We start from the raw sequence: 14,712 nt of genomic DNA on the forward strand, positions 1-14,712 counted from the left end.
TGTTTCCCTTCCCTCACAACCACGACAGGCACAGCTCACGTTAAGAGCAGGACAGGCAGGTGGATTCTCCGAAGAACACTGCTCCTTCCCCCAGAGAAACACCAGCTAAGAGAGAAATGAAAACCAAGCTTTATAAAAACGAAGAGCAGGGGAAAGCCAGCATTGTGTGCGTGCCCTCTGGCACAGCAGGAGGGAACACTAAAAGCTTGCCGCTGTAATTCAGCAGCCCTGGGGATGAGAGACTTTGTTTTGCTGGAGTGTGTGTGGGTGCATTGTATGGTTTACATCTGTACCAAAAGACACGGCACCCTCTGTCCCTCCCTTCTCTCCCCCACACACCCCAAAATAACGTAATTCTTGAAAAACAGCTCAGATTTGTTATTTGGCAGCTATAATGTAAAGAAAAGCACCAGGCAACAGGCATCCCTTCTCGTGCTGAGCTAGAAGACAAAAGAAATCAACATGGTTACACTAAATAGCACAAGACAGAGAGGTAGGTATTTTTACCTCTCCCACTGTCAAAGGCTCCTCGTTTCATTTGGGATGCAGAGGGATGATCATTGGGCAGACTTATTTCCCCCTCATATCACTACATTATCTCTCTAAAGGTCAGAGCAAAGGACAGTATTCTGCTTTCCTCCCCAGCTTCCCTTTCAGCTTGTATCATTTTCTAAGCCACGACCAGTCCAACCTGCGATTGCAAGGTAACCGAGCATTCATGTCAAATTCAGATCACCCTCCAGGTAGTGTATTTGGAAAGAATAACAGAGGAAATTTTGCAAAATGGGCTCATGTACCCAATATCCACCCACAAGCAACACCAAAACCACAACCGAGAAGATGGGGACAAGAGTTTACTGCAGGAATTTGAACAAACCTCGCTCCAAAGTCCAGTCACCAGGAAAGAAAGTATAAGGGCTTACAAAAATACTAACATTTGAGCAGGAAAGAGTATTTCTAGTGCTATGTGAATGATGTTTGAAAATATGCTTTAAAAAATGCTGCCCAGAAGGGAACCACCACCAGGCTGTATGACCAGGAAAGCCAGGGTGGCATCATCTCAGCCAGCTGCAGAATGCTTCAGCCCCGTTTATAGGTTGTACAAATAGAGAATTGTCCCTGAAAATACGTAGCTGTCATACCACGCACACGTGAAAGTCCAAGCACTCTTCACGGAGGCAGCTCATCGATCTGAGATTAATGCCATGGATTGCGTTTACCTTTTTGTTTCCTCGAAAGTGAATTACTGCCAGGCAAGCAAAGGAGAACGTTTGTTTTCTTCTGGCATTCCCTCTCATGCGAAAGCATAAAGCTCTTCTCTATGCAGCAACGTGCTTTGTAGTGGTAGCCATCACGACTTCCCATTTAGCAGGGAAAACTAAAATACAAAATGGGGCAAGACTGAGCACCACCGACCTGCTGTGTCGCAGGTAGGGACCGACAGCCCTGCTTAAAGAATAGACGCAGGAAACCCCCAGCCTGCTGGTCCATGCCAGTTTCTTCCAAAAGCATTGGCAATAATGTGTTAAATACTGAAATGGATCCAGAGGAACTCAAAGATGACTCCTCAGATAACATCCCTCTGGAAAAAAAAAGCTGTGGGTTTGTGTTGTTGCTGTTTATTCATCTCGACGATTTCCTTTTGAAAAGGTAAGTTAGTAACCCAGGTTTTTAAATAGTTTTTATTTTTTAAAAGAAACTGTCAAATATGACAACAGGACAACGGGTGTCATTCAGCAATATCAGTTTCTGATCTAAGGAGGAAATTAATAAAAACCATCAGCGTTTTAAAAAATAAATATGACTAACCGTATGGAAAACAAGGAAAAACAAATTCATGTTCAACATCACCGACAGATATAAATGCTGAAATGTTGCTGCGCAAGGTAGAGGTAGAGGTAAAACAGACTTTTCAGACCCAGACCAGCTTTAGATCCGCTCCCCACGCCCCCATGCACACCCTCCCCAAAGCTGCTCACAGTTGTCAATGATTTCATTTGAATCAGCCCGCAGCCTCATCAAAGCAGGTCTGCGTGCTCCTTGCAACGCTCTGAGCTGGAAAACTATTTCAGCTTTTGTAGAAATGAGTTGCTATGCAACGTGGCCCCCCGGTTTTGCAACTTGTGCGGCAAGGAGAGCGGCTGGAAGCTGCACTTCAGCTCCCGCGAAACAACACAGCGCTCGCCAGCTGATATCTGCGAGGAGAAGAGGATGGCAGAGCCCTTTTTAAGAATTTTAAGTCCACCAAACACAGGGAACGTGCAGTGCCGTGCCTGGAGCTCGTCCACGGAAGAGAGCATCGTCAGCAGGACCATCCCCAATGGAGAGGTGCTCGCTGTGGGGAGAGCCGATTGCCTTTGTGCCGTCTGTCGATACTGAAAACGCACGTGGTGAGACACAAACCCAGAGCCCTCTGTACAAAGCAGCAAGTATCCTGACACAGGGAAATACAAAAACTAAAAATTGCACCGCACACGGGTTTTCCGAACGAACTCAAGACAACCGACGTCAGGTCGTACAAACCATTAGTTAAAAAAATACCTTCTGGGATATTTTGAGAGTAAGTGGAAAGAGTCTTCGTGCAAATGTTCAGCCTTGATCAAGCAGAGGACATAAAATCGTTGTAAACACATTAGTTCCTTTCTCATCTGCCATATGTGCCCGGCGTTATCTATCTTCTGCAGTATGATTAGGGTTAGGAAATCCGCTTGTTCTGTCAATGTCACCCTTCGAGTTCCACTGATGCATCATCAAGACACTACTGGTGTCATATCCCACAGCTGTTGATGTAACAACATACAGTAACATAGTGAATAGTGGCAAAATACAATAAAATACAGTATGTAGTGTCATATCTAACTAATTTGTATTTATTTATTTTTTGCTTAAGGGAGGCTACTTGGCCAGGGCTGGATGCACCAGGTCCAATGGTCCAACAAAGCTTAATTTCATTTTCTAACATTCCTGTCACCTTACACTTTATTCTTACAAGTTGAGTTTATAGCTGGCTTTAAGAGAAACTAAGCAAAATCCACACTGTATTGCTAACTTGAATGATAAGCAGCCATACTATGATTATGAGGTTGTGTTTTTTTTGGTTTTGTTTTTAATTGCTGGAGCTTTGTTATAAACTTACTCATCATTTTTATTTCTCTGCATGGAGATTTGACATCTGTGGGGCCTTTCTTCATCTGGCCACACGAACTAATTAGCCACATCAAAACACGGTTTGTCTTCCTTGAAGAGAAGTCACCGTGAGCGCTGACTTTGCTGCAGTGTCGTCCCTGTCCCTTCAGGCAGTAATTCATAGACCAGGACCTCTTCCTCTTTGCTCTTTACTGAGCAGAATTAGAATTACATCAGCTGGTGAGAGAGAGCTCTGAGTGGAAGATGGCAGGTAGGATGTACGTGGATCCACACAGGAGAGAAAGGGGAAATGAAATAGAGGAGCTAAAGCCATCCCCTCCCTCCTACCTTAATAACCTTGTCTGTCCCCGAGGTCAAGAGCCATCCTCTGGTGGCATCGAAGTGTACGTGAACTATGTTGTGCTTGCTGTCGTGGAAAGTAGCTGTGGGCGCCCGCCTGAAGGGAGAGATCAAAATCAGCAAAAAACGTGTCAGCAAGAAGCATTTGAGTGCTTCTGTAAGCCACCAACTCAGCAACCTCCCTGTAAACTGCAATTTGAGACCTTCCCAGCATGACAAGAGGAGGGCTGGACGTCCCTGCACCCCTCTGCAGTCTGTGAGGCGCTTCAGGGGCTTCTCTTGCCCCTTCTCCGGGGGCCACCCCACCGGCTGCTCCCTCCCACAGCCCCACTAAAAACAGGGAGCTTTGTCCTCCTCCAGGCTGTCCACACTTACTCTTCATCCGTGATGGACTCGTGGCAGCTATCGCAGACCCTCACTTCAAACTCGAAGCCCATCAGGGGGATGGAGGAGCGCTTGGAGCTGCACTTGCCGCAGACGGCCTTCCCGCACTTGCGGCAGTGGTGCTGTAGGAGACAACGGGCAAAGAGACGTCTTCAGCCACAGGCCCAGAAAAAAGAGCACTGCTCGTGCCCTGCCAGCTCTGCCTTCTCACTTCAGCAGGACCCGGCTGAGGCTGCAGCACACAGAAAAGCCACTCTTCCAGGGGAGATGAAGGAAAACAGGCAAGGGCTTCGGAATAAATAGGTCAAAACCAACCAAGCAAAAACCCTTTCTTTTTCCTCTACCTGGGGCAAGCAGCAGCTGATCACCAGCTCGGACACTGGGAACTGGCAGATAAAGCACTGCACAGGCCGAGGGGGGCTGTTTCTCTCCCTCTTGCTCTGTGGTGACACCACACGCTGCCCAGGGAATCACTGCTTCCTCCCCAGGGGGTGCATCTCTTCCAGCTTTCTTACGCCCTGCTCCTCCTAAAAATTTGGGATCCACGGCCCCCTCCTGCTGGGCAGGGAAATTTAGCGGCGTGTTGCAGGCAGACCAGTAAGCCGAAGCCACTTCCAACACAGCCTGAGCAGTTACAGATGTTTACCCAAGCCCATTGAAAACAGCTTTGCTTCTAGCACCATCTCCAAAAATCATCTGCAAATTTCTTTCTACAGCAGCCTCAACTGACAATAAGCAAAATCCCACATGGCTAAAGCTACAGACAGCCCCAAAACAATTTATTCAGCCCAGGCTCTATTATGTGCATTTGCTATTGGAACTGGCTGCAGAAAGAAAAAAAAAAAAAAGGGAGAAAAAGCTTCTGCTTCTGACGGGCCAGGTTTTTGGCTCTCAGTGTGCTCCTCCCAAGCAGAAATCACAATTGAGCACTCAGGAGAAGAACAAAGTGCAAGTTCTCAAGCTGTTAGGGAGGAAAAAAATAACCAAAATACATAATGAGAGAGAAGCAGCCTAACTGCATCGCATTAATGCACCAAAGGACCCATACGAACCTGCCTGAGGCCTATTTTCTTACTGTCCCACATTTGCTTGAAGTTCCAGAAGAAAGGCTGGTCACATTTTTGGCAGGAGTCGCTGTCCAGCCACTCAGGGGTCTGCAACATAAACAGAAGGAATGAGCAACAAAATTCTGTAAGAGCCCAGAGACAGGACAAGAGAGATGTGTTGGGGTGCAGCAATGTTGTTGGATTAAAAACCATTTTCACAATAAGCCATTTTACCTGCTCTTGGGGGCGTCTATTTGGGCTCGGCTCTGAGCCTTGAAGGACGCAGGAGGAACACTTCTCACCCACCACATGAAGCAGAGTTTGATGATAAGACCCTAAAAATAACCCAGGAAGAAACAAACCTCCCCCCACCTCTTCACTTTTGGAATTAGGCGTGTAAAACTGAATGTCCTGTCTGGGCAGCATTTACCATCTGCTGGGGGAACTGGAGGCAATGAGTACTTCCAATAGCTGAGCTCCTTATCTGGAGGGAAGGGGGAGGTATCTGAAATGTGGCTTCCCCCTCCACCTCTCCCTTTCCTTTTCTCTTTCTTTCCTTTTCTTTCTTTCTTTCAGTGCTGTAAGAGGCGTTCCTGCTGTCAGAGGTATCTGTGCTGCAAATCACACAAGGCAGGCAAAATGAGGTTCTCCTGAACAAGCCTGAAACCCAAAACAGGTTTTTTTCCCTGCTTTCACACAAAGATGATGAAAGGAAAGCCTTCCAGTTCCTAATGCAATGCACAGATTGGCACTCACGCTGTGGATAAAGAAGGTAAAAAGATTTAAAGAAAAAGAAAGAAAACGTCAAAGGCCTTTCTCTCTCCTGCAGCCAGGTTTTGCTGTGAAGAGCAGCAAGGAACAGACTCCCCATAGGGAAGCAAGCCTTGTCAGATCCTGGAAGATCTCAGAAAATGCCTGAAATGGCAGAGGGGGGCTCGTGGAGGGAGCAAACGACCTCCTCCCCTACACTTGGATCCTGACACGTTGTACATTGAGCTGCTGGTGGACATGCAACCCTTCTCCCCACGGTGTTTAGTATTAATATTCCTGAATTATTATTATAGGAATATTCCTAAATGTATTTCCATGTTCCTAAATATTGTGACAACCAGGCAAAGGTAAGGTAAGGCTGATGGAGACCCTCCACTCCCACAAAAGGTTTGACCTCCAACAATAAAGCAACTTGCCTGCTTCAGCTTCTTCTGTCACTTACTTTGAAGGCTGTTCACTCTGCAAGGGCAAATCTGTCTTTTCTACCCACAACAGCATTTTAGATTAATGCCTACAGATCTGCGTGAATGAAGTTTTCATCTCTTCAGCATCTGAACATTAAACATGAAAAAGATGTTTTGCTCATGACAAGGAATTGCTTTGTAATCAAAACAGAGACACGCTGCTAGGATTTTTCAGATGTTCCCTTCTCACCGTTTTTTTAAAAATAGAGATTAAAATAAGGAATTGAGGGATAAGATGGCTTAATTCACTCTAATGCAATCTCAGAGATGTGGGAAAACCTGATATCAAAGTGAATGCTGAGCAAACATCAAGTGGAAAAAAAAAAAAACAACAAACACCTTAAATCACGGGAAAATACCAAAGCCAAAATCCAAAAGAAAGTGCTGTAGGACCCCAAAAAAAGTGCTAAAATCTCAAAGGTTTACATTCTGGAGGTGTTTTAGCACAATGGACAGACACCCTATGGTGTTGTGGGTGACAAGAAGAACCCAAATAGCGATAGTCAGGGAAAGCAGCGCACCCATTAGCACCTGCTGCTAAGCCCTCATTTAGCTAATTATATTTCTTCTCCAGTCTTCTCACATCACTTCTGTCTGTTTTGCAACAAACCAACCTTCCTGCAGCCTCTCGAAGGCAGCGGCTAAGTAAGGTTTTCATTTCTGGGTGAAGTAAGGTTTTCATTTGTGGCTGAAGTAAGGTTTTCATTTCTGGATGCTCAGGCTGCAGCAGAAAGGAAACATCTGGTGGGAGGGAGGAACCTGCTTTGCTTTCGTTTCACTTTTGGAGCTGATGACATAATTGGCCATTAGATGAGCAATTAAAGAGAGCCAACTGGAATGCTAATTCATGTAAAAAAAAAAAAAAAAAAAGGAGCAGGAGTAGCTCGGCTCCTGCCTAGGCCTTTTTCAGTCAATTTTAAAATCCAATTTTCCACTTATCGTTCCTCCTTGCTCAAGGGAGACACGCACAGCCCGGGGAGACCAAAACCCTCGTGGAGAGGCAGCAAAGCTGATTACAGACGGTGCTGCTACAAGCACAGGCTGCCCTGGGAGAAACTCATCACCCTTATCCCTCCTTGCTTTTCTCTAATTACAGCGGTCTTCCCCATCCTGTGCTAAAAGGATGAGGTGGAGGAAAGCACCCAGAAGCGTGTTTTCAGCTGAATCCCTTGCAGCCACAGCCCCACGCTGGCTGGGATTAACCTCTCCTTACCCCAACCTGCCTATCATGGGCATTCGGGGTATTTGTGATGCCTGTGCCCACCCTCAGCTTTGCCCACCCGTGGGAGCAGGGCAGAGCACTAAGCACGGCTGCTGCCTCCGTGCAGGAAAGCGCAGAGCCTTGCCGTGACTCATTTTGCCAGAATGTGCCACCTTCACCATCAGGGCTGACGCCTGACTCACTCGCTCACCCCGCTGAGCCAGGTCTTCGAAGCTGCCGAGCGGAGGCAGCTCCCACAGCACCGAAGAGCCAGGGTAGGTTTCTGCACATGGCTGCATTTGCTGGCCACGCAGCACGAAAGGAATTGGGAGTGTGTGGGTGAGATCTCGCTGTCTGGGGCACCAACGTCATCATTTATCCAGATATGTGTGTTTGTACCAGAAGGGAGCAAGACCTGGTAGCAGGTGAGACTGAAGCCCTAACTAAACGCCTTTTTAGCAAGAATAAAGGAAAAAAAACACCTGGGTTGCAGGTTTCCAGAGATGACAAAGAGCTTTCTTATTCTGCTTCTTTAAAAAAAAATAAAAAATATCAATCTCTGAAATATTTCATTTACCTCTGAAATATTTCTTGTGATGTCCTGAAAAAACAAAGCAGAGCATCTCACGATACCCTCCTCAGAGGATGTCTTTCAGAGCAGTAAAGGACAGAAACCATTTAGCAGCTTACCTAATACACATTTTCTGCCAGATAATTTCCCCTGTACCGTATTATCAAAGGCATGGCATAATTGCTGTATAATAACTGGAGCATGTCCAACAACATTTTTAATGCCTGGAAAGATCTTGTTTGAACGGAAAGCTGCACACCTTAGGAAGACCCCTTCTTCCTAAGACTGTTTCAGACCGAATTGGCAAGAGCAGGCCCCTACCTCCTGTCTCTCAACATCCATGTTCCAGACAACGATTCCCCCGTCGGCACCACACGAGATGAGCTGCCGAGTGTGGTGAGCGTAGGAGAGGGACTGAACTCGGTCACTGGAAAAGAAACAAGACAGTTACTAATCAGCCATTTAAGCCTAGCATAAAAGTAGGCACAGAATGTACAATAAAGCAATATAAATCACCCGTTTGTCTGTATGCTGTTGTTTCTATTTTTTTCCCCCTTGTTTTTAATTTTCTTGGTGTTCACTGGATGCAAATTGGAGGCTTTGCTGTCCAGGTGGGACCAGAGCCAGAGTGTTGCTCACCTGGGCAGCATCCACAAAAGGAAGGACCAGTTCTGGTAACTGGTTTCACTGCTCCTGGGACTGGAAGCTGAGCTGGGAAGCCAGAACAGGGCTGCAGCTGCAGGGTCTCTCCCACTCACACCTGAGGGCCCCAGTAAGGCGGCCACAATGTGCCCTGGTGGCCAAGAAGGCCGATGGTGTCCTGGGGTGCATTGGGAAGAGTGCTGCCAGCAGGGCAGGGGAGGTGATCCTCTCCCTCTACCCAGCCCTGGTGAGGCCACACCTGGAGTGGGATCCTATGCAATGTGCTCTACATGATCATTTTTGGCAGGGGCGTTGGACCAGATGATCCCCAGAGGTCCCTGCCAGCCTCAGCCATTCTGTGACTGTGTTTTGGTAACGCTCTGCAACATCTAGAAACAAAGCCCTGAAGGACTGCCGAAGGTTTTCTTTTAGCACTAACAAGCACGAAGAGTTTTAAAAATTGTACAGGAATCGCTGAACTGTTTCTAAGCCTTCCCAAGGTACGGTGGATGATTTAGGTGCTTTTGCTGCGTCTTTGAAAGAAAAAGCAGCATTTAAGAAACAATACAGTTTAAACCTACTAAGTATTTTTTGATTCTTTCTTCCTTCAGCCTACCTTCACAGCGCTGACCTGCTGGCTCCAGCGTCACCGTTAAGTGAAATGTTTCCTGATCCCCATTGTCATTAGGACCGGGTCTGTAAACAGCATGGAGCCAGCCAACAGCCACGCTACAGATTAAGATCCAGAGGCTAACTTCATACCAGAAGAACTAATTTCCACAGCAATAAATATAGCACAAGTGCATTAGCAAGCGCCAGCGTTAGGGTTCAGGAGTGATCTAGGAATTCCCACAAGAACTCTGCAGTGCTCTGAAATCCCAGCGGCCCGACCAAACCACTCAGCAGAGCACAGCATCACTCGAGGGAACTGTATGAATATGGAAGAAGCTGTAAATACTGCCAGCCCAGAACCACCACGGGATTTTGCCTCTCCACACCTGAGCCTGGCGTGCCAGTCCCACATGTAAGCCAGCATTTAAAAGGCTCAGAAGTCATTGCAGCTACAGCCAGTCTACCTCTAGCCTAATGAATGCCCAGCACAGGCTTACTCTTCTTCAAAGACTTCTACTGTACAATGCACGTGTGAGGTCTGTACGTGCAGAGATGAAGCCTCTTAGCATTACGGTGATGTTTAAGGCCCATATGGGCAAAGCACATTACCTCCAGCCTGAATTACGAGTAAAGCGAGACGGAAAAGACCCGGTTAGCATGGAGTAAAACGGAACTAATTGTCCAAGCCTGATGCTCCCTCTAGGGGAACGAAAGAACCTGACAACTAAAAGCAAGAATTTCCCTGCAGCTGTTTTCGTTTGAGGACCCTTCCTTTCCAGCAGAGGTGCACTCTCGCATAACACGTTCAGGACTGCAGGTAGTTATGCTTTCTTTCACTACCCTTTGCAGACTTTTAAACTAGCCTGTGGGCCCCAGACTGAAAAACTCACTTTAAACAATTTATTCTGGTTGTATATGGGCCATAGGGAGTCACACATACAAGCTTGAGGCATGTGAAAACTGTAACCTCTGGGCTGTTTCTGTTTCCAGATGTGGCTTCTGCCTTCAGCTTTTCTCCCATAAAAGCAGAAGGAGAGGTTTTGAACGTACTTATGTCCTTGCAGCTCGATGGCTGTTCCTTTTCTTCCTCCAATATCCCACATTATAATGGAATGATCAGAACTGCCTGAGAATAAAACTCGCTGTATTGGGTCCCAGCAGAGAGCAGTGACGCCACCTGAAACAGGAGATGCACAGAACACTCATTTCATTACAGAAGAATGCAGCTAAATATACAGGTTCATATTTAAAGATATCACCAAATATACAGATAAATATTTAAATATATCACCAAAAACAAAGAGAGTGATTAAAAGTGGTCTCTTTAGCCAGGGCCATGCAGCCACTGTACTGGCCATCTGATAAGCAGCAGCCTGGAAATGTTACCGAAGCCCTAACCTGCTCTTCTGCAGCCAGAGGGCTCAGCTGCTGCTCGTGTGGATGAGCCCACTGAGCAGCAGAGCACAGCAGCAGGAAAGCCACCATACGATGGTCACGGTGTGACTGCACAGCTTTTCATCTCCACCACTCCCAGGTGAGAGATTTTACAGCAAAACAGAAGGCAGTGGGAAATGTACAGAAATCTGCACAGCATCACAGCATTTAGTCACAGAGGAGGGACACGAAGGGAAGGTGCTGAGGAATGATCATTTCTTCTGTTAGGCAGCAAGTTCGCATCCCAGGGCTGCTGTTTGTAAAGCACGATGGAGCACAAGCCCCAGCAGCAAAGCAACCACTCAGCTCCTCCAACGAGCACATCTTGGATGTGCATATCCCACCGGGGCAGTACCATCTACCAATATGGGTCTTTCCCCAGGAAGCATCTTTTCCACCTTCCAGAGTTACTGCCACTTTTGTCCTCACTCTACTTTAATTAGCAGTAACTGATTGGGGTATTTTCTGTACTTAGTCTAATCCCTCTCCTTTTCACCAATAAAGAACAAACTCCCCTGAGCTGTAGGGACAGTTTGAGCTCCCTTCCATGCTATTTATTGTTTCACAGGAGGGTTACATTGCTGTGATGCTACGCACAGATGAAGAACCATATAGGGTCTCCTCCTCAAGCCTTACCTGTGTGTCCCTTAAATGTTGTAACAAGGCTGCAGGACTCTTGCTCTAGCTTGAGTATGGTTACTTGCCCAGAATGATCACCAACAAACACGTGCCGGGTTTCCACATCAAATCTGATGGGTAAACGCTGAGGAATATACACTGTTTACACACAATTTTGTTTTATGCACTGCTTTTCATGACTTTTTAATGCTTTTAACATGAGTGTGCTGCAACCTCATGAATAGTGCTCCAGTTTCAAGGAGGTACTCAGGGTGTACTTTTAGATATCAAACTCATAGCTGTTCACATTAATAATGCAGTCTCCCTGAGTAAACCGAAGAGCAAGAAAAAAAGAGACCATTCCTGAGGATATAAGAATATAATAAAAACACAAATTATGAAATGCCTTGGAAGTAACTCTTTGCCACGAACAGAGGAGTCTTATCTCCCCAGGCTCTCTAGCTTAGGTGCTAGAGTCTGATGGCGTTTATTATTCCTCTTTCCTTCCATAAAATTGTTTAAAATAACTGTTCCTTGTTTCCTGCTTCTTTGTTATATTTAGGTATACAAATAAAACTCTCATCTTTTTTCCAGACCACTGGCCAGTGTCACAGAAGTCCTCCAGAAGATTATCTCCGTAAATGGTTTTTAATAGCAATTGCTCATGTTGCAAGAGCCAGTCAATGTTTTATGTCCAATCTGGGGAAGTGCCAGCTACACCAGGTGTATCACACACCATATTCTAAACAGAATAAAATCCAGACCTGTTCAGCCACCTACTGGAACAATCTCAACAGGTTCTGACCTCTTCATCTGATTTAATTGCACATTTAGATTCCATAGCGCATATTAAAGGATCAATTGCTTCACATTGATCAAATGCAGTCAGGACACTGGGGAAAGCAACAACAACAACACAAACAACCAAACCCAAACATTCCTGGTTCTGCCAAATTTTTTTGCAATATTTGTCAATGGCTGTCATTTCCCTGGCCCCCCACCAGCATGACCTCATGACCCAAATTAAAGCGTCCTCCAAAATTTGGAATCACTCAAACCAGTCTGCTCTCCAGAGAGCTTTAGGAAATGCAGTACCAATTTCTATATCACACTTTCTAAAATATTAATTAATTAATTTAAAACGGAGTTCACCCACTACGCCATTTAGATTAGTTTGCCCTTCATTCAGCCAGAAGATATAAAGCAAGTGCCTAAATTTCCCTTGCTCAGAGTATAATTTTGAGTCAGTCTCGTTTCCCATGAACTAGCAAAACACACATCATCTCTAGCACATATGCTATGGGGCACTAAAAGTCTGTTTATGCTAACCCTTGCTTTCAGCCTAAGAGCTCATGCTTTTCTACTTCCCTTTTCATTTGCAATAAAGCTGAATTAATATTTCTTTTATTGTCAGGCAGCTGGGGCAGCTCTAGGTGAATAAGCCACTTGAGTGCCATTTCTGGAGCCATTTATTCTGTAGTTGGCCCAAATTCCCAATGCACAGTGGGCTGTTCCAGAATGAAGGACAAGTACTCATTATTTCATATTAAAGTCATTTAATTCTTCCCATGCATAGACACACACACACCCACATGCTGACCTGATCGCCGACCTACTTTGCTACCATTAATTTTTGGAAAAAAAAGAATGCACTGCATGTTTGAATGAAGGCCCTGTCCTTATTTATTACAATAGCAGACCACAACAGGTTGCAGATTGCCCATTGTTTTGCTCAGAAATGCTAAGACCTAAATATGCCACCACGTATTAAGGAGACAAAGCCAGGAGAACAGTTAGTGTTGGGCTGTTGTGTTTTGTTTTTTTTTAATCGGCTTTAGATAACGGTTTCTCTAACAAAACACTGAACCTACACAAGGCACTAAAAACGGAGGACAATTAGGGAAATAAAAAAAAAGAAAGCTAACAAACAAAGAGGCTGTTATGTGCCAAAGAGCTCAGCAAAGGATACTGCAGGCCACAGGCTCCCGCGCTGGTGCGGTACCCTCCCAGGCGCTGGCCGCTCTCCGAACAGTGCCACGTGAAGTTCTTGTCTTGGCCGGTGCTCAGCACCCACTCCATCTCCAGGACGAACAGAATCATTATGACCCTGCTTTGATGAGCTGAAAATGAAGCAGACAGACATATAATTGTACTACTGCAAAGAACACGCAGGCAGAAGACCCCTGGAAACAGCACCCCTTGCACCCAGCTCTGCCATTCCCTACTCATCTGCTCACCCTCCCCTATAGAAGAAGCTCCTGGTCAATAATCCTCTTGACATGAGATACCATGAAAGCCTGTAAGGTTCCTCCCCTGCACATTCAATGTTTGCTTGAGGAAGAGAAGCAAAACTTAATTCCTTCCACGCCTACAGCAGCCATCTATCTTTTAAGGTAGCCCAAGTCTTCCTTCCATCCTTGTACCATCACCGACAAAGCAGCCATTGTGGAAAAGGCTCTGTTTAAACCTGTCCTGAGCTGGTTTTCTGACAGCAGAGCAGATGCCCACGTGGCAGCATGCTGCTGCTCCTCCTGCTGTGAGCTCTGGTGGCTGTGCGCTGCCGATCGCGGTGCCCCAGCAGCAGGAGGAGTTAGGGGCAGGCACAACCCGACAGCAGAGAGAAGCTTTAGCATCGCATGGGAATCAGCTAAAAAGAAAATGGGGAAAAAATAACAAATAAAAAAAGGAAAAGATCACAGCTGGGCAAGATGAATAAACCAGCTGAATGAATAAATTGCTGCTGCTGCTACCTAAATAAAGCCCTCAAAAGCTTTTCATTAAAGCAATGGAACCCAGGCTTGTACAGAGGGCTTTTTGTATGAATGACCAGTGGGTTTGGTTGTGAAGTGCTGATTGAGCTGACGTTTTAATAAAACAAGTGGCTTGAAAGATGTGCCGAATTATTCCCAGCTGTAGCTGAACAGTGACTGCCGTGCTCCTCAATCCACAGGCCTACTGGTTTATTACTGTTCTGGGACCCGGCAACATGTGTTGCACAAAGGAGGCTGCTTGCGTTTGTTTGTGTAAAAGCTGACACTCTGGAAAGATTAAATGTCTTTGGAAGCATAAAAACCACCCCAAACCCTCCATTTGAAATGCAGAGACGTTCCTCGGAACAATATGGAAAGATTGCCGTCTACCCTACTGGAATTCGGGTACAGAAATTGAAGGAATCTGGCCCGTGCAAGGCTTAAAGAAGTAAAATTTCGGATGGTTGGAAGTTGATAGTAGAGCAAGGAAGAAGCCTGAGCCCTGGGATCAGTAAAGGCTCAGGGACATGAAGCAGCAAAATAGAAAGCTGGTTCTTCATTCGCAGGTTTGACCACTGCTGGTGTGCAGAAAAAAAAAATGATTTGAATTGTACTCCTAAGAGAAAGCAGCAGCAAGTGCCATGCAAGGAGCAGGCTGGAGAGAAGATGGAAAGGGGAAGAGCCATGCCTGGAGAAAATAGGCATGAGGGTCTGCACTGTATATAAGGGAAAA

The 14,712-nt window shown here is 45.9% G+C and overlaps 1 protein-coding gene across 2 annotated transcripts in view; it reads right to left on the reverse strand.

The window, feature by feature from the left end:
- Window positions 1-1,664: 1,664 nt before the first annotated feature.
- WDFY2 (WD repeat and FYVE domain containing 2) overlaps window positions 1,665-14,712 on the reverse strand; it is a 54,950-nt gene continuing 41,902 nt past the window's right edge. For both annotated transcript variants that reach the window (XM_068674038.1, XM_068674046.1), the window contains exons 5-12: window positions 13,199-13,349; window positions 11,248-11,360; window positions 10,228-10,354; window positions 8,245-8,350; window positions 4,923-5,024; window positions 3,862-3,992; window positions 3,475-3,583; window positions 1,665-2,780 (exon numbers count right to left, since the gene is read on the reverse strand). In XM_068674038.1, coding sequence (XP_068530139.1) covers window positions 2,751-2,780; window positions 3,475-3,583; window positions 3,862-3,992; window positions 4,923-5,024; window positions 8,245-8,350; window positions 10,228-10,354; window positions 11,248-11,360; window positions 13,199-13,349 — 869 coding nt within the window. In that variant the 3' untranslated portion in view covers window positions 1,665-2,750. The remainder of the gene's footprint in view (window positions 2,781-3,474; window positions 3,584-3,861; window positions 3,993-4,922; window positions 5,025-8,244; window positions 8,351-10,227; window positions 10,355-11,247; window positions 11,361-13,198; window positions 13,350-14,712) is intronic.

The sequence above is a fragment of the Anas acuta genome, chromosome 1, assembly GCF_963932015.1.
Source record: "Anas acuta chromosome 1, bAnaAcu1.1, whole genome shotgun sequence".
Taxonomy (NCBI): Eukaryota; Metazoa; Chordata; class Aves; order Anseriformes; family Anatidae; genus Anas; species Anas acuta.